Raw genomic sequence first — 18,644 nt, 5'->3', positions numbered from 1 at the left:
TCAGGAGCAGGGTCAATGAGGTGACTGTGCAGCCACAACCAGCTAGATTACCTCAGCTGGAACACTCCACTGGGCAGTGCAGGCGAGGGCTTTGAAGCTCATGAGGAGCCTGGGAGCACCACGGTCTTCATGTCATAAGGAAAGGCTGGACTTTCCACCACTCTGCAGGAAAAATTGAGGAAAAGAATCATAGAATCATGGAATGATTTGGGTTAGAAGGGACCTTAAGATCATCCAGTTCCAACCCCTGCTCATGGGCAGGGACACCTTCCACTAGACAAGGTCACCCAATGCCCCGTTCAACCAGGCCTTGAACACTGCCAGGGATGGAGAATTTACCACTTCTCTGGGCATCCTGTGCCAGTGCCTCACCACCATAACAGGGAAGAACTTCTGCCTTATATCTAACCTGAACTTCCCCTGTTTCAGTTTGAACCCATCACCCCTTGTCCTATCACTACAGTCCCTGATGAAGAGCCCCTCTCTAGCATCCTTGTAGCCCCCTTCAGACACTGGGAGCTGCTCTGAGGTCTCCATGCAGCTTCTCTTCTCCAGGCTGAACAGCCTGTTTTCTCAGCCTGTCTCCATATGGGAGGTGCTCCAGCCCCGATCATCCTCGTAGCCTCCTCTGGACTTGCTCCAACAGCTCCGTGTCCTTCTTATGTTGAGGACACCAGCACTGCACACAGTGCTGCAAGTGGGGTCTCAGGATTGCAGAGCAGAGCGGCAGGATCACCTCCCTCTACCTGCTGGTCACGCTAAACACCAGAAGGCAAAGCCTGCATGGGATCACTCACCTCAGCCACGCTGCTCAGCTCCCTGCCTGTCCTGGGGCTCAGCAACAGCACCAGGGGCTGGTCAGCTGTGGGGAAAGCTGGATCCAGCCACCTCTGGAGGCGGGCATCATGAAAACACTGGGAGAAACACCGCTGTGACACACTGGTCTGGCTTCTTGCCCACAGCCCTGGGAGCAGCGCAAGCGAGCAAGTAGCATCCGGGAGCACACTGCGGCTCCACACAGCAGCCAGCCCTCAGGATCGGAGCAGCACAGGTAGGATCAAAGCTGGGAAGGGAACTGGGTGTTTCCAAAGCTGCTGCTGGATGGTCCCCATTCCCTGGGGGATAGTGAGCAGCCCTTTCCTAGCAGGGAAGCAAGGAAGAACAAGAAAGAAATGTTGGCCAAGTGCCATGGCAAAAACCCAGGGCTGGCTTCCTGAGCAGCATTCCTCTGCTCGCCATGGCACAGCACTGCCTCAAGCCAGGTCCTGGGACAGAAGGTTGGCACCCTGATGCCAGAGACAGGCAGTTTCTCTGTCCCCTCTGGGTTATTCCTGTTCCTTCGGATGGTGAGGAGTTACCTCCAACCAGGGCTCAGTGAGCAGCAGCCGATGGGGTGCAGCCTTTGTTTTCATGGTGATTCACCAAGCGCCCTGAGCACAACACCCACAAGCAGGAGCCAGGTTGCTCGATAAAGAGCTGAACTAGGGAGGGTGGAGGCACAGGTAAGAGAGCGGTGTGGAGAACAAGCAGAGGAGGGGGACGAGAGGCCCAGCAATGTGTGCCCATATTCTTGTCCCATCATGGGGACAATCTGAGCATTGCAGCATATGTCCCAGTGGCTTCAAACCTGTTTTGCTCTGGGATGTACTCCCCATCCCAGCCCTGGGGAGATGGAGGGCTCCCATGGGAGATGCCTGAGTGAATGCCCAGATGCAGGACTGCAATGTGAACAGGCACTGGGGATGCACATGCTGGCAAGTGGGCAGCAGATGAGTCTGTGGAGAAAGCTGGGTGGGGTGGAAGTGAGGAGGTAATTTTCTCCCTGATGTCTCTCTGGGTGTCTATTTCCAGCCAGCACAGGCAGGAGGATGACGCTATGGAATGGCTCCTTCCCCTTCTACCCTGGTGCCAATCCGTGCTTCCCCTTTGACACCACCTGGGCCGTCATTGTCTCCATCTTCCTCGCCATGTTGGCCACTTTCATCATCATCCTGCCAGGGATCCGGGGCAGGGGGGTAAGTGGAAGGGCAGGGGGAGCTCAGCCATGTGGTCCCTGCCCTGTGCATCCCAGATGCCTCCTCCTTCCCAGACTCGAAAACAGACTCAGGGAGCAAACATGCCCACAGGTTCATGGCCAGGCCTTTGGGATCTCTAACAAGCCATGGGGTTGAGCTCCAGCCCACCCCAACCCAGAATGTACCCCCATACTAGAGCCACTAAAATCCACCCAACATTTACAAGGCACCCAGATCTGCGCTTGTCTGGATTTCACTGTGAGCAAGCCTGGGTGACTTCACAGAAGTGGAAAAATAGGATGAAGCTCAAAGACTTTGCTCCATTTTTCCCAAAACCTGAATAAAAGAAAGAGATATGCACTGTGTGTGCCCCAGCACTGCTCATGGGGCTCTGTGTGGCCAACAGGCTCTTGGATGCTACATGCTTGTCCCTGCAGCGAGGCTGGCTGAGAGGCGGCTTCCCCCAGGGAACACACTGAGAACCCATAGCAACTGCTTTTGTCTCCAGCTGTGGCCAGCTGCCAGCACATCCGAACACATGAGGTTCGGGGAAGTGTGGAAATCCCAGGTCAGGCCTATTAATGGGAGTGTCTTCATCCTCCTTTGCAGTAAAGGGGACAGCATGACTTTCCCAAATGGGCTGTTTTTTTGACCTTCTTTCTCTGCCTGGATCTCCCAGCTGCCTCCCGTACCCAAAGGCAGGGATCACCCAACCATGTGTGTCCCTGATACCACCCACTTGCAGAGCCTGTGAGGTGACTCCCAAGGGGACGGAGAAGCCTGTTTCTCACTGTCTGGCATTCCTAAATGACACACTTGGTGCTCAGGTCCCCATCGCACAATTTGACTGAGACCTGTCCTCCTCCCTGTTTACCCCTTGCAGCGACTCTTCTGGTTCTTGCGGGTGGTGATGGGTCTCTTCGTGGGAGCGGTGGTCCTCAGTGAGTACGAGAGTCCGGTGGGGGGAAGCTCAGGGATGCCCAAGACACAGGATGAGAAGCAAGACGAGGGAGGGTGAACAGAGCAGCCAAGCACCAGCTTCAGCCCAGAGGATGAATTTATGGGGAAGACAGATGCCCATTTGTGCCTGGGACCTGGCTCCAGCAAGTTGTGGGAGCTGCATCTGTCTCATCTCTGAAGGCTTGCAGTATGCATAGACCACCTCCTGAGCAGTCACTGGAAGCCCACCACCAACTGCCAAGAGCCAGACAAACTGGGAGGTGCTTACATGAGGACCAGTTCCTAGACAGTGCCCACACATCAGCCCTATTGCCTCTAGGATGGCAGACTGCACTGGGTCTGGGGAGAAACCAATCCAAGCAGGGATACCAGGGCCATGGGTCTCGGTTGTTATTGGGGAAGGATATATAAGGCTCCTTGGGGCTTATAGCCCAGGCCTGTTCCTTGGGATGGGGTAGATGACGTTCAGGCTATGGTGGCCGTCATGGCAGGTGCTTCTAGCACTAGGTGTCTCACTGCCAGACTATAACTAACTTACTATAACTAACTCTTCACAGCCATACAGTTCACCAGGGACTGGGAGACCGGCTGGGTGACGGCAAACACCTCCTACAAGTCCTTCAGTCATGCCCTAGTAAATGTGGACATTGGGCTGCACATTGGCCTGGCGGGGGTGAATGTCACACTGGTGGGTGAGTGCATTTCACACCAAGAGAGGTTTGGGTGCAAGTCTGGCAGCCATGCACCTGGGTAACGGGGCTGTGGGCCCTTGAGGTCCCACACCAGGAAGTCTTGGAGCTGCCTCCGAGGCTGAGAAAGGTCCTTAGTCTTTATTATCTGTCAGGAAACCCAGTGCATCAGCTCAATGAGACCATCAGCTACAACGAGCACTTTGCCTGGAGCTTCGATGCAGACTACGATCACAGCTATGATGAAGGCCTGGAGAAGGGGCTCCCCAGTCCCATCCTCTACGTGGCGGAGAAGTTCACCTCCCAAAGCCCCTGCGGCGTGCACAGGCAGTACCGCATTTCCAGCCACTACGCCTCCCTCACACTGTGGTAATTCAGAGCAAGAGGTCAGCCCTATATCTGCTCGATGGGGAGATGGAAAGAACCAGGTAGTGCACAGGGAGCTTGATAGAGCCACTGTGTAAGGCCATGTCAAAGCCTTGGCTGGTCTCTGTCACCCACCATTTTGCAGAATCCGGGATACTTCCTGCACTGCCTGTCTCCCCAGGGTTCTATTCTGTGTCCTCTGGCCTGATGTGCAAAATTGCAGTTGGAGAAAAATTATTCCTTATTTAAAGGAAAGCGGACGCAATTGTGTAGGGTGCAAAGTCCTCTCCTAGGGAAGATGCAAAGCCCTAGTAAGATGTGCTGGGTTTGAGGGGATTTTCTCTTATGTCCCAAAGATGGCATAAGACCTGCTGGTGGGGAGCAGGACAGACTGTCAAGAGTGTGGTCAGAGGCTGTCTTGTGGCATTGAGCTGAGAGCTCTTGTGTGTGTTGTCATCATGGAGACTCAGAGCATCCACATGTGTCTCAGAGGTCGTGGGAAAGGCACTGCAGGCGAGAGTGTGTCCTGCAATTCCCCCTCTAGACATAGGCTCCAGGTCCCTGCCACATCTCCCTTTTTACTTCCAAGAAAAACAACTAGCCCTGCCCAAACCTTCCTGCCATTGAGAAGGATCATTTCAAGGCAGGGATGTTGATGTAAACTTATTTTTCATTATTATTCTTGGAATCAGAACAATTTGTTAGGGTCACCTCCCCAGCGAGCTAAAGCCAAACCCCATGCACAGGGCAGGGCTGGCAGCTGGGCTCCCTCCAAGTGCTGAATCAGATGTGGGCATGGCTCCTTGTGTGGTTCTCCAAACAAAGGCCTCCCTTGTTGCCGTTCTCCCTTTGAACAGGTGAGAACTGCCTGGGAGCAGCCACTTGTGGAGGACCACAAGAGTCAGAGAAGGAGAAAGAAAAACCTCTAGAGGTCTCCAGCCCCCTACCCAAAGCAGGGTTCATGTCAAAGCCATATCAAGGTGCTTAGGGCTTCATGAACTTCAATACTGGATGTTCCCAGGCATGGAGATCCTTCTCCAGCACTGTGGGACCTGTCCTGCAGTTCCACCATTCATGCAATTATAGAATTGTTTGGCTTTGAAGGGACCTCCTTAGGTCAGTCTGTCCAGCCTACCTGCTCAAGCAGGACCAGCTAGAGCAGGTTTCCTAGGGCATCCTAATCTTTCCATTAGGATGTGGAGAGGAGACCCTCAGAAGAGGCTCCAAGCATGACACCTTCCACTCGGTTTTGTGGTCCTTTTTCAGGATGGCCTTTTGCACATGGCTCGTTTCCATCCTGTTGTTCTCCATGCCCATCCTGCTCTATGGTGGCTACATGCTTCTGCTCACTGCCGCACTGATGCTCTTCTCACTGCTCTTCTTCTTCACTGCACGGAGCACCGCTAAGTGCCCCATCCGGTTTGGCACAGCTGCCTTGAAAACAGACTATGGAGGATCCTTTTGGCTGACGTTAGTGACAGGTGAGTGCTCAGCTTGCTCCTGGGGTTTTTATTCTCCATCCCTGCAGCAATGATGCTCAGTGATGCTTCAGCAGCACCTCACCCCTTCTGTCTCCACGGCTGGTTGCAAAAAATTATGTTTTATTTTGTTTTGATTTTGATTTTTTTTTCCCCAATGGAATACACGAATTCAGGATAACATCATCAAGACTGGGAGAAAAAGAGCTGAGCAGCCAGGACACCCTAATGGCCAAAGTTACCTGCATGGAGGTGTGCCCAGAGGAGTGCCGTGAAAGTCAGAACTCAGAGTCAGGGAAAGACCTGGCCTGGATGGACCCTTGAGGGTCTTTCTCCCAGCCCTTGCCCAGAGCAGGGCTAACCGTAAAGCCATATCAGCCTTGTTCAGTCTGATGGTGTTTGTCCATATGGCCAGAGACCCCCTCTGCCTCTCAGGACCTGCCCCACATGGTCCCACTCATGGACAGCAGTTGTTTCCTTTCCTCAAAGTGGAATTTCCCACGTTACAACTGTGCACCTCCGAGAAGGAGAGTGGCTCTTTGTCAGTAGCAGAAGGTGGCAATTACGGCCCCTTTAAGGCTCCTCTTTTTCAGGCTAAAAAAACCCAGCTCCTCAAGCCTTTCCCCATACCTGGTGGGCTCCAGACTCAACTCTGTCAGCCATATGCCAAGTTCATTGACTTTTTTGCTACCTCTCATGAAGGCATAATATTTAGATCCCATCAGAGTCACTTGGAACTTTATCAGACCCTAACCATGAGATTCTTACTGAGTCTTTTGCTAGAAGTACTGAAATAGAAATTGAGAAAGTCTATGAAGTTTAGAAGCCAGATAGGCTGCATCCAGAGAATAAATGATAGAGAAACAATAGAGCTAGATAAAGAAATAACTCTTATTTTCAAGGAATTGTGGAGAAAATAATTATATCATCTAGTGTCATATATCGAACCAGAAAATCCATGGAAGTGCCAGAGGGAGCAGAGCAGTACAGTCTGACAGACACTGAAATGTCTGTTATAATCTCAGCCCTTTCAGATAAAGAAGGAACTTTGTCAAAGCAACTTCCAAGTTATCTGGTAGCTGTGTATAACCAATCACTAGGACACATGAGAATCAGGTCTATGCATTGATTAGTGCTTAAGTAGGGCCAGACTATTCTGAGGTCATTTTGTAGAGGAATCGTGTTTGGTAATTCTCTTTGCCTTTAGTTTCTCCACCTGTTAATAGGGATAATTTCTTCAGAGACATGGGTTAGTGGTGGTCTTGGCAGTGCTGGGGTAATGGTTGGACTTGATGATCTTAGAGATTTTTTCCAACCTAGTTGACTTTATCATTCTATTCTATGATTCTCTTTTGTGCTGGGGTGCCCAGACTGATGGCAGAGTCCACATGTGGAGATGAAAGCAACACCTTCCCTTGATCTCCTGGCTGATGCCATGTGCTGTTGGCCTCCAACCCCAGAGCTGGGTCTGGATTGGGCTGGAACACATCAGGGAAGAGGTGCTAACATGTCTCCCCATGCTGTGCATTGCAGGGCTGCTGTGCCTGCTTCTGGGGCTGGGTGTCATCATCTTAAACTCTGTGCAGCCAGAGAAACTGAAGCTTGTCTTTAACCTGGACGAGAGAAAGGGAGAAGAAGAGGAGGGGTGGGACAAGCCCTACCTGCCTGCCAATCCCAGCTCTTCTGCGCAGGACATGCTGATGGTGCCCCTCAGTGAACTTTGCGAGGTGACAGCCACCCAGCAGTAAGGGCAAAGCCCGAGGACATCACTTCTGAATCCATGCTCCTGTCCAACTACACCAGGAGCACAGGTGGGAAGACACATAAGAGCCGGGTGATGAGAACATCCAAGCCTGGAAAAGGGTCTCAAATACGGCAACTTGCCCTCTCTTCTTTTCTATTTTTTTTTTGTTGTTGTTGTTTTACTCACCAGCAGCTGGAAGAGGTTTTGGGGTAGAGACAATCCATGCCCCATCCCTGACTGTCCAGTTACAGGCACCAGGCTACTGCCCTTCACCTTAGTCCACCCCCAACAAACATTAAGAGTCCTAAAGCAGACGCTAAACTAGAGCAAACAGGAGAAACCAAATAGGTGCAGATGAATAGATATGAATGAAAGAAGTAGAGCTCCTGCAACAGCATCCCCACCCTGAAGGTCCCCAAGAAGTCCTCTCTGCTCAGGGATGGTCTTTCCAGCAGTGGCCAGGAAGAGTGAGGGGAGCTGTGCTCACCGGGATGCCCTGTATCTGGTCTTGGTTGGAGAGCAGTTTGGCAAGGAGGCCCACGATTTAGTACAATACTGGAGACACCAGACCTTGGAGGGCTCCTGGATTTCAGACCCATACTGACACCCCACAGCTCAAGTTCAATGCAAGTCCAAGATGTGCTGGGTTGTACCCTGGACTGGAAATGGCACAGTCAAGGAGTTGATTGGTTGGCTCCTGCTTCTTACAGTGCTTATAAACACTCTAAACCACAGCCACCGGCCTGTGAGCAGCCTGTAAGTTGGTGATGCTCTCGTAACCCTCTGAACAGACAAAAAGATGTTTCTGTGGGAGAGAAGGAGAGGAGGAGATGGGAATGGAGGTGCTGCGGTGCCCTGTGAGTGGCTGTAATTAGTTAACAAGAGGCAAGCATCACACCTAGCCTGGGAGGGAGGGGAGGAAGAATGTTTCAGGTTTGCACCCCTTTAACTCTGTACAGGTTTTGCAACATTTTTGTTTGTTTGGTGTTTGCTCATTTATTTTCCCCTCTATCTCAATAAAATAAGTTGAACTTGGTCTTTCCCTTGTCTGTTGATAGAGGTGTCCCTCTGAGGGGTGGCTGGCTGGGGATGCTCTGTTGCTGTGACATGGCAGCCATAGGGAAGGAAAAAAGGCCAAGGCAAAGGCAGAGGCCAGTTTTGGTCCCATATGGGGCATCTGACCATGGCTAGTAGGCACAGTGCAATACAGGCAAGTCAACACACAGTAAATAGGGTAACAGAGCATCCCCAGGAAAACAAACAGGGGCTAAATGAGAAGGCTTTAGCTCCTGGAGTGACCCTAGATATGTGGAAGGCTTGATGGGAGCAATACCCAGCTCAGCAGAGAAGTTTGCAGAGGGACCACAGTGAAGCACGGTGTGCTCAGATATGACATCCTGCCCCATCCCACTCTGGATGGAAGAGCCTTCAACCTAGAGGACCTAGAGGACCCAACAGGCATTTAAGAATAGGTTGAAGCTGAACAAATCGGATGTTCTCAATGACATCTATGAGGTGATGCTTCAGCCTGCAGATGGACTAGATCAAGGTGCAACAAAACCATTTTATTTCATATAATCATAGAATGATTTGGGTTGGAAAGGTCTTTAATACCATCTATCTCCAATCCCCTGCCATGGGCAGGGACACCTAACACTAGACCATGTCACCCAAGGCTGTGTCCAACCTGGCCTTGAACACTTCCTGAATAGCCTTGAATGCTTTACTGAACTGAAATTCAGCCCTCATAAACTTCTGCCTTTCCTGGCATGTTCCCCTGGCATCCAAGCCTGGGGCAGGGGAGCTGGCAGCTCTGCATGCCCTGGTGCAATGAGTGCCTCCAGGAGTGGGGACCACCATCCGTGCAGAGCCCCAGGCTGTATTTTCTGAGTTTGCTCCACTGCTGGCACTGACTCTCTGGTTAGACCCCAGATTCCCTGGACACTGTGTGGCCAGAAGCAGCCTGGGTCAAGAGCCAGGGATTTAATGTCAATTATTTTACATCTTGTTATCCAACAAAAGCTCAGTCCAGCCAGGAAACTGAGCCTGGAGCTGAGGTGGACGGAGGAGGTAGGACGTGCAGCAGCATAACACAGGGACCGTACAGCCACAGCTCTTACAGTGCATGTGAAGAAGCTACTAGGACATGTAGTGAGGAACATAATCATCTCTGAGCAATGGCCCTCATGTGTGCTCCTCCCTGTGGTGGCAAGGAAAGAAGTCTTCAACTTGCAGGTTGCCAGCCCCATGGCACAGCCAGCCAGCCCCTGTTGTCCTGGGAGTGTTCAAAGGCAGGCTAGATGGGGCTTGGAGCAAGCTGCTCTAGTAGAAGGTGTCCCTGCCCGTGGGAGGGGTTGGAGCTGGATGAGCTTTAAGGTCCTTTCCAAAACAAATCATCCTGTGATTCTGTGACCCTGTGTTCTTCACAAGACACAATGTGTGAAGGGGTCTCTGCATCCCACCTCATGTCATTGCCTCTGCTCAGTTGGCCCCATGCAAGCTGCGCTGCAGAAATCCCAGCTGTCCTGTGTTTGCTAGGAAGTGGGTAAGGCACACAGAAGTCTGATGACTCTGTGCTTCAAATAGATTGAATTTTGTTTGTTCTGTTGATTTGGATTCAGGGCCCTGTATGTCTGATGCAACAGGACAAAGCTTTTCCTCCTGTGAGGATGCTACTGGGGGGAATAATTCCTAAAAGCAGGAGGTGAGGCTGGAGAGTCCCAGATGAGTGGGCCCCCCAGCCTCCTGTGCTCTCAGGGGACAGGATCTGTCCCACACCAGCCCCGATAACTCGTGGTTGGTTGTAGCATCTTCCCACAATGCCTCTGTACATGGCTTGCATTTGAACGCAAGAAAGACTCGAGAAAGGATCCTCCTTTTCCTGAGGGAGTTTTGTTGGTTTAATCTTACAGCTTCTGTTCTGCCACTAGGCTAGTTAAAGTCCTTTTGAAACTCTCCTACATCCTACAGTGCACTGCTCTCCAATACAAGGGTTTCACCTTAAGGGTTTCAAGGAGCCTCATCCTTCCTTGGGGATACCTCTGCTAGGGCAGCTTCCCCCATGGGAAGGATGTGTCTGCGGGGGACTTAGGATGAGCCAAGCCTCACAACCCCACTTGAGAAACCAGCCTCCCAGAATGCCCAAAGTATCTCAAAGGAGTGGGTTTTTAACGAAGTTTTTTTGAAAATAATAACTCATGCCCATAAGAAATCACATTAGTGCAACACAAATGGCACATGAAGGAAATAAGTAACAGTGAGAGTCTTTTGTCAGAAAGAAAAGAGCCAAAATACTGCAATTATGTCCTTTACAATTAATTGGACTGAAGTGGCCCAGGTCTCCAGCATTCAGATGTGGAAATCTCTTTGTGCCAGCCATGGAGACTTCATCAGGCTGGTGGGTTAGGACCCCATCTTCTGTTTGTAATAAAGCAACTTGATGCACTTCATTTCTCCCCTTGGTTGGGTTTGACTCCTGGCCTTGCCTTACATTTTGTGGTGAGCCCAGCCAGCTCAAGTGTGCTCCAGCTGGACAGGGGCAGTGTCATTCTTTCATCTCCTTCCTTTCCTGTGACATCTTTTTGGCCCACACTAGACTGCAAGTGTTACCTAAGAAGGCCCAAGCTGGAAAGTGAAAATAACCACATCACCACATTCCTCACCGGCAAACTCCATGGCATGTTCACTCAGTCTTTACTTCTGGAGCATTTGTTTTATTCTAACTCATGCAGCATCCAGCCTTATGGCCTTTAGGTCTGAGCCTGGCCTTCCTAGGTAGGCCTGAAGGTCTACACTAAGTGTCAGTGCTTGGGAAAGAAATGAGAGGATTTAATCACCAGCTTTTTGAATTGCAGGTGCTTCCTATAAGCACCAGTGAGCTCAGTTTCTGGGGTGAGAACTGGCCATCAGAGAATCACTGCACAAAGCTGTGCTAGGGATGGCCCAGGAAGGGCATTTCTGCTAGACAGAGATCCCCAGATGAGCGTGCAGCTCGAGCCACCCGAGCTGGGAGCTGCTCCAATGGCAGCCTGCTGGCTCCCTGCAAAGCCTGCCCTTTCCAGAGGGCATGGTCAGGGAATCACAGTCTGCAAAGGCACTTCTTAGCAAGTACCCGTCCCAACATGGATCCATGCACTCTTCAAAGGCAGTTGGACAGAAAAATGGGTCTCTGGGGACAGCAAGAAGCATTTGTGCTATATCAGGCCCACGTCAGGGAATGAGTGAAAAAACCTTCTTCTAAATAATGTTGGTGTTGAGTTCGGAGGGCTGAGAAGGAGATAGGCCTCTGTTCGCAAAATGAAAGTTGATGTACACTTCAGTCATCTCCTGGAACTCTTCTGCTTTGTTCTCGCGGAGATCAAAGAAAGTTTTCAGGAAGTCCAAGTTGCAGTAGTGCAGTGTGACAACACTGATCCCAGCCACAAAACAGAGCAAGCCTGGAAGACATGCTCTCTAAGAACATTCCTGTCAACCCCAGCACACTTCCCCCCTGTAGCCCTCCTTTGATGGTCCCCTGCCAGGGGACAACGCCTTCTCTTATGGAAGATGGCCTTCTACCGCATGAGGTAGCTTCAGCTGCTGTGCCGAGCATCTTAAAACCCAGGTATGGGTCTTAAAACCCAAGCAAGTGATGCCCATCTTTTTTTTACTGCACCTCAGTGACTAGAACTCCCTCCACCACCCTTGAGATGGGGATGGTGTTCCCCCGCCTGCCAGCCCTATCCACATCTCTGTGAGGATCTGTTTTGCTAAGGCCCAGGCTGGCTCTCTGGTGGGCTGCAATCCCCAAACTCTCTCACCTCCATTACTGGAGTGAAAGCACTGGGACTCTGGCACACCCAGAGAGACAAGGTGCTGTGCCCTGATGTAGCTTGGTGTCCTTACCAATCACCAGCGTGATCCAGAAGGATCCTCCATAGCCTGTGTGCAGGGTCGCAGCTCCAAACTGGATCAGGCACATCGGGGAGTTTCTCACAGTGGAGAATGACAGCAGCGAAAAGATCATGAAGGCCCCTGTGACGAGGAGCATGTAGCCTCCATAGACTAGGACAGGCATAGAAAAGAGCATGTTGGAGATGAGCCAAGAGCAAAAGGCCACCCTGGAGACAAGAGAAGACCAGTGCATTAGTTGTGCAAGTGCCACTCACTAGGGTGCTCTGTGTGAAGATTTCCATGCAGGAGGAGGAATCTGGGCTCCTGGTTGCACTGTATGAGGCCCAGAAGCTCTGTGGCACGCTGCAGTGATCTTGAGCCTCTCAGGCTGAGCAAGCAGATATGCAATGCTCATGCTGCTATATCCAGAAGTCGGAAGCTGGGATTTCTTCCCATTGCTCAGCCCAGAGACCATGCCAGCCCCGGAGAGGCCACAGCAGCCCACTGAGTGTATCTAGACCATCTCAGCTCCCTGTCCTTCCATGTGTGGGGCAGTGCAGACCCCAGAGAGTAGCTCACTGGACTGGGATGATTGCAGAAGCAGGCACAAGTCATTTGCAGCAGCTCTGGATTTGGCTGAAGGGCTGGGTGACAGGGGAAGCCTTCAGCTACAGCCCAGGAGCTGTTTCTCCATGGCATTGCTGGGCCCCTTTCCCAGCTTCATCATCCCTGCTGTCAAACCCAGAGCAGGGGGAGCAGCACTGCAATGGCCCTTGCCCTCCACTATCCATGATAGAGGGGATCATATCCTAGTCCTGTGGACCAGCTCTCCCTCAGCCCAAGTGAGCAGAATCGTGTTGTTGCTCAGCAGATCCTGCTGAAGAGTTGAGATTGGCCCCAAAATAACAGCATTATCAGCTGTTCCTCATCTGGTCCCACTCCCAGACATCACATAGCCTCACATACTGGAATGGGAGAGTTCTGCACGTACCCATGACCCCATGGCCACTAAGGACAGCAGCTCTGACTGCCTCCATGGGGATGGACCCCTGCCGGCATGACTGCATCATGGCAAGGATCTACACCACATTCCTCTCTTCTGTGCTCAGCTGTCACGCAGTTGACCAGCAGAGAGAACCAGGACCTCCTATCTGCTCACCCCAAGGTGCCCACAGGGTCACTGGTTTGACAGCAGACCTTGCAGAGGCCGCTCCCTGCACATAGCATTCCTCCTGCCAGAGTGCAATCACCATCCATCTCGGAGGCCTAGGGACAAGTCAGCAAAGCCCTTCCCACATCCTTGCATCTCCCCTGCCTGCTCCAGGGAGAAAGGCTCACCAGAGAGTGGCTGATGCATAGTGGCTGGAGATGCGGTACTGCCTCTGCATGCTGCAGGGGCTTCGCGTAGTGAACTTCTCTGCCACGTAGAGGATGGGCCTGGGCAGCCCCCTCTCCAGTCCTTGGCTGTAGCTCTGGTCATAGTCTGCACTGAAGCTCCAGGGAAAGTGCTCATTGTAGTCGATGGTCTCGTTGACCTGATTCACTGGGTTTCCTGATAGAGGGAGAAGAGCAAGGTCCTGCTGTGTCCCAGCATCCAGGGTGCTGCCAGTCGGGAGCACGGGCACCCCAGGGACAGCAGGACCCAGAAGCCTCTGAGCAGACCAAGGGCACCCAGACCTCCTGGGGCCATCAGAGCTGCAGATGAGGACATCAGACTCACCCCTGAGGGAGATGTTCACCCCCGCCAGGCCGATGTGCAGCCCGATGTCCGCGCTCACCAGGCCTGGGCTGAAGGACTTGTAGGAGGTGTTCGCCCTCACCCAGCCGGTCTCCCAGTCTCCAGTGAACTGCACAGCTGCCGGGAAGAGTAAAGCTGGGGTTAAAGCGGGGCTGGTCTCTGGCTTTGCCGTGCCTCAGGGGGGAATCGCCAGTAAGCGGACGCAGTGTTCCCACCGCCGCACTGCAAGGGAGGGTGAGGAGGGCAGGATTGCTGACTCAGCTGCCAGGACATGCCTCAACCAGCTCCCACGCCCTGGCAGAGCTCCTGTGCTTCCCTTGCTGATCATCCACTCCCTTCATCCGGGAGCGGGAGAGCTCAGATCCCCAGGGACGAACCCCGTGACCTGATTCCTCCTTGGACATCCTCTCCAGGACTTCCCTGCGAGCTGCCCACCACAATGAGCACCGCAGTCCCTGTGACAGGCCTCTGAAACGAGCCCGTTGCTCAGCCTTGGGAACAGGTGAGTGTCATTCCAAGTATTAAGCTGTCTGATTGCACTACGAGTGAATAGTGAGAAGATCCCTGGCAAACGGAGGGGGTGAGAGGGGTGGTGAGTGCCGTCACAGCTCTGACAGCCATTTCAGCTGGGGAAAAAGCAAAGTTTGGGGCATTTCAGGTATATATTCTTTGTAACAAAATGCCCTTTCCAGAAACACTTTCACTTTGCAGTGGGCTTCATTTTCCAGCACTGAAAAGAACTGAAAGTGATGGCAACGATTTAAGCTCAGGCTGAACAAGAAAACCTACCCAAAAGTGAGGTCAGGTGCTGAATCAACTTATGGGGGCACTGATCCAGTAGCAGCTCTGCAGGAACATTTTCTAGCTGCAGGGTTCAGCATGCCCTGCTGCTGCCAAACAGAAGCCTGAATGCCAGCTTTAAAACACTGAATTCCGCCTGTGTGCCCAAGCAGCTACCGGCTGCATCCTTGTAACAGGAGTGGTGCTGGAGGGTTCTCCAGGGCTGGGCTGGCTAAAGCTGTGGAGCAAGCCCTGACCTCTGAGCTCTGCCATTTCCAGCCTGGCACCACATTCCTGGGTGGCTCTGGTGGTGTCTCCCAGCACATGGACATCCCTCGGTGGAGGGTGAGCACCGCATGCTGGACCGTGTGTCACCTGGACGAGTCCCACAGCTGGTCATGCTTCTATCTACTCCTATTGCCTGGTCATATCAGGGCTGCATTATTTAGGTTGTGCTTCATGATCCCTCACCAAGCAGTCTTATGATCTGCCTTGTCTTTCACAGCAGAATTTCTTTGGTCTGGGGCCAGGGCTGGTTGCTTTCCCTGTCTGGTGTCTTCTGTCTCCTTAGTACATCTACCACTTACGTGCCCTGAGTCGGAAATCCCACAGCCTGGTTTCCAGCACCAGTGCCATTTATTACAAGAGATTTCCTGGTTTATACTAAATCACATCATCGCCTCCCTCCTGCCTTGCTCTGTGGAAGGTCTTTTACCGCTTGCCCCCCCCCCACCCCCAACCTGCTCTCTTCACATCACAAAGATCCTCTCACCCTCTGAACATACCTGGCCACACTCTGAGCTGCTCAGCCGCGCTCACTCAGCTTGTATGGTCAGAGGAACATGGGGCTGTGCAGCCCACCAGAGCTGGGGCTGTTCCACCTCCATGGTGAAGTTACAGCCAATAAAGCTCCTTCTTGATTCAGGAGTGACCACAGCATCTCCAGGTGCCAGGGATGGGGAAGCCCCTTGGGGAAGCTGTGCGACAGCTTTGCAGGGTAGGTGTAGGGTAGACCCTTCAACCAGCCTCAGCTGTGACCACCAGCTCGCTTATCCCAGACACAGACCCTGCCCAGGGTTTATTCCTGCCCCAAGCCCACCCTCCATGGGATGAGCAGCACTTACTGACGATCACCACTCCCATGATGAGGCTGAAGAGAACCCGGAGAGTCCAGTACAGCCTCTGAGGGGACACAGGATGTAGGACATCAGGCAGGAAGGAACAGCCCTGGCTCACCCCAGACCAGCCAGGAGCGTCCCAGCACCCAGAATGGGGGGAGCAGATGCTTATCCCCAGGGAGAGGGGTCACGCACCACCCGTCCGCGGATGCCTGGGATAATGAGCAGGAAGCTGCAAGCAAATGTTAGGAAGACCACGATCACTATGATGGTGCTGACATCAAACACGGAGACTTTTCTCTGCTGCAGGTAGAAGGGGTACACGCCATCAATGAGAGTCATTCTGCACTTCCAGGGGCCTGTGGGAGAGAGGCGATCACAGCAGGCATCCTGCACTCAGTCCACCTCAGAACTCCCCAGAGGGACAAGGAAGTGTGACACCCCACCCCTTTTCCGTGCCCTCTCCTCAAGGTTTTTCCCCAGGAGCTGCAAAGTACAATCTGGGAAGGAGCCAAAAGCAGCCCCTAGAGCTGGGGTGTGGGTCCGAGGAACATACAAACATCAGGAGGTTAAAGGAAACGGAGTTATATGAGATAATGAAGTGTGTAAGTCCCATTGGCAGCTTTGAGCTCCCACTGACACTTCAGTTCTAGCAGTTACAGAGCTCCCCCCATTTCTGGTTTAGATCTTTTCTACCAAAACTGATTACATGCTTAGTCCTTTTGTTTTGCTTATTTAATGGCATCTCTGCATGTAACTACCCCAGGAAACCATCAAAAGTCAGGGAATGCCAAGGCTAATATGAGTCATGACCCAATACAATTTCATCCTGTCCCCACATGGAGGAGTTGATTCAATTCTCATTTTCTGAAAACAGTATTAATTTTTATTTTAGGTAAGACACAACCGAGAGCAATTCAGCCACAAAAAAGCAGGTCCCAAAACCCTAGAAGTAGGTAGGGATTACAGTAAATGTCATAACACCATTTACCTGGGCAGCTTTCAATGCATAAATCAATATTTGCTTTCAGAATAATTCTCTGTTCAGTCACCCGGATCATTACAGCAATGAGTTTAATAGAGACTGGCTCACAACCAGTCTGGACCTGACCTTTTATTTACTCTCTTCTCTGGACTAACAAAGATGTCATGTCTATTTACAAAGCTTGTTCTGGGATATTTTGCTGTAACTGTTTTGGGCTATTTCCCTGGAAAGCCAGGCCCAGAGAAAGGCAGCTTTCAAGTGCCATACCTGCTATGATTACCTGGCAAGCAGGAGCTGGAACTGATTCCCAATACTACACTGTCAGGCTGAAGTCCAGCTTTGGGGTCCCGAGCCCAGCAAACATGCTCATAACACTGTCTGAGTGGCTGTAAGAAAAGAAATAAATGAACAGCTTAACGTAAGACAAGTTAAATCTTGATCACTTGAATTCCATCAGTTTTATGATATCTTTGCCTAAATTTCCTATGGGAAGCAATGAGGGAAGGAATGATTTCCAAGCCTGTATTCACTGAAACATAACTCTGCAGCTTTAAACAGATCAACAATTGAAAGCCCAGAACATAACATGGAAAAACGTTGCCTTGTTAAATCTAAATTTAACTTTCAAACAATAACAAGGGCTGCTGGCATTTCCTCTATACTCTGCATCTTCTGGGAACAGTTTTATAGAGAATATCCAGGGAAACAACCCTTTCCTTTGCTGTCTGCCCAATTTTTCTTGCTCGATTAGCCTGCACAGAACACCAGCTCCTTGGCGTTTCTGCAGCTTTAAAGTAGAAAACTGGTGCCTGCAGCTCAGGGCAGGAGAAACTGAAGTTGTTGCACCTTGGAAAGCATCTTCCATGCAGAAGCATGTCTGTGGCCTTAGAAGTCCTGTGCTTTCTTCTCTTGCAGTGTATAGAGAGGGAAAAGACTAGAGACATCTTCAAGGAAGGATGAGTATTTTAGCAGAAATGGACAACTTATCTTTTGTTTTAAATATCCTGGACTGGCAGGAGAGAAAGGCAAAGGAGGCAGGAAGTTTCTCCTTACAGAAACCCCATTTTCCTGCCCCAGAATGAACCAAACTGGAAATGATCTTTTGGAAGTGCTCAGCCAAAACCTCCTTGCAACAGCAGTCCTGGATGGGGTTGCTCAGGGCTGCAGATAGGTATTTTCAATTGAAAAAGGGAAATCCCCTGGAAACTAAATGATCAGAGCTAAAATTTAGGGATGGGGCAGGGGGGGAAGGGAGGGAGGGAGTGGGTTTCCCTGCGTTTTCCTGCTCCTGTGACAAGGTCAAATCAGGATAGGAAAAGCAGCCAGGTCAACTCAACGTGGGGATGCACCCTCTCCTCCCACCCTCACCTGGCACCCCTCCAGCCAGGTGGGCAGCATCCGTGGGCTGCTTCCCTCAGGAGTGTGTGAGCAGTGGGGCACAGGCAGGACAGTGTTGGATGCAGCAGCCCTTTCCTTCTGTCTACCCACCTTCCCACCTACCCACCTTCCTACCTACCTACCTTCCTACCTACATACCTATCTAGTTTTCTACCTACATAACTATCTATCTATCTATCTATCTATCTATCTATCTATCTATCTAATATCTCTCTCTCTCCCTCTCTCTCTCTCTCAATCTCTATCTCTATCCCTACGTATTCCTACCTGCTTGCTAGCTCGCTTGCTCGCTTGCTCGCTTGCTTGCTTGCTTGCTTACCTACTTACCTTCCTACCTACCTACCTACCTACCTACCTACCTACCTACCTACCTACCTACCTACCTACCTACCTACCTACCTACCTACCTGGGGCGGTAGCGGCGGTGGCAGCGGCAGCAGCGAGTCTCAGTCGGCCCCCTCCTGTACCGCGCTCTTATAGGCGGCGGTGGGTGCGGAGCCC

The 18,644-nt window shown here is 51.6% G+C and overlaps 3 protein-coding genes across 7 annotated transcripts in view; 2 read left to right on the top strand and 1 right to left on the bottom strand.

Annotated features, from left to right (window-relative positions):
* The first annotated feature begins 834 nt into the window (after positions 1–834).
* On the top strand, positions 835–8,253 carry DUOXA1 (dual oxidase maturation factor 1). The gene is made up of 7 exons (XM_065688187.1): positions 835–1,051; positions 1,852–2,015; positions 2,899–2,956; positions 3,533–3,667; positions 3,820–4,033; positions 5,297–5,511; positions 7,042–8,253. The coding sequence occupies exons 2-7, from the start codon at positions 1,869–1,871 to the stop codon at positions 7,254–7,256; spliced, it is 984 nt and encodes a 327-aa protein (XP_065544259.1). The 5' UTR covers positions 835–1,051; positions 1,852–1,868; the 3' UTR covers positions 7,257–8,253.
* Positions 8,254–9,839: 1,586 nt separating this feature from the next.
* Positions 9,840–18,615, bottom strand: DUOXA2 (dual oxidase maturation factor 2). Of its 4 annotated transcripts, none has more exons than XM_065688227.1 (8): positions 18,551–18,615; positions 17,013–17,131; positions 15,956–16,119; positions 15,767–15,824; positions 13,845–13,979; positions 13,463–13,676; positions 12,137–12,351; positions 9,840–11,688 (listed from the first exon to the last, which is right to left on the bottom strand). In XM_065688227.1, the coding sequence occupies exons 3-8, from the start codon at positions 16,100–16,102 to the stop codon at positions 11,489–11,491; spliced, it is 969 nt and encodes a 322-aa protein (XP_065544299.1). In that variant the 5' UTR covers positions 16,103–16,119; positions 17,013–17,131; positions 18,551–18,615; the 3' UTR covers positions 9,840–11,488. The 4 variants fall into 4 exon arrangements, with proteins under 4 accessions (XP_065544299.1, XP_065544297.1, XP_065544298.1 ...); XM_065688225.1 differs by having other exon boundaries at positions 17,026–17,131; XM_065688228.1 differs by having other exon boundaries at positions 11,523–11,688; positions 12,137–12,295; positions 17,026–17,131.
* DUOX2 (dual oxidase 2) overlaps positions 14,194–18,644 on the top strand; it is a 29,273-nt gene continuing 24,822 nt past the window's right edge. For both annotated transcript variants that reach the window (XM_065688224.1, XM_065688220.1), the window contains exon 1: positions 14,194–14,364. The gene's annotated coding sequence lies outside the window, so the exon portion shown is untranslated. The remainder of the gene's footprint in view (positions 14,365–18,644) is intronic.

Source organism: Lathamus discolor, chromosome 8 (genome assembly GCF_037157495.1).
Source record: "Lathamus discolor isolate bLatDis1 chromosome 8, bLatDis1.hap1, whole genome shotgun sequence".
NCBI lineage: Eukaryota > Metazoa > Chordata > Aves > Psittaciformes > Psittacidae > Lathamus > Lathamus discolor.
Note: the sequence above shows the minus strand (reverse complement) of the source record. Positions and strands in the feature narration are given on the sequence as shown.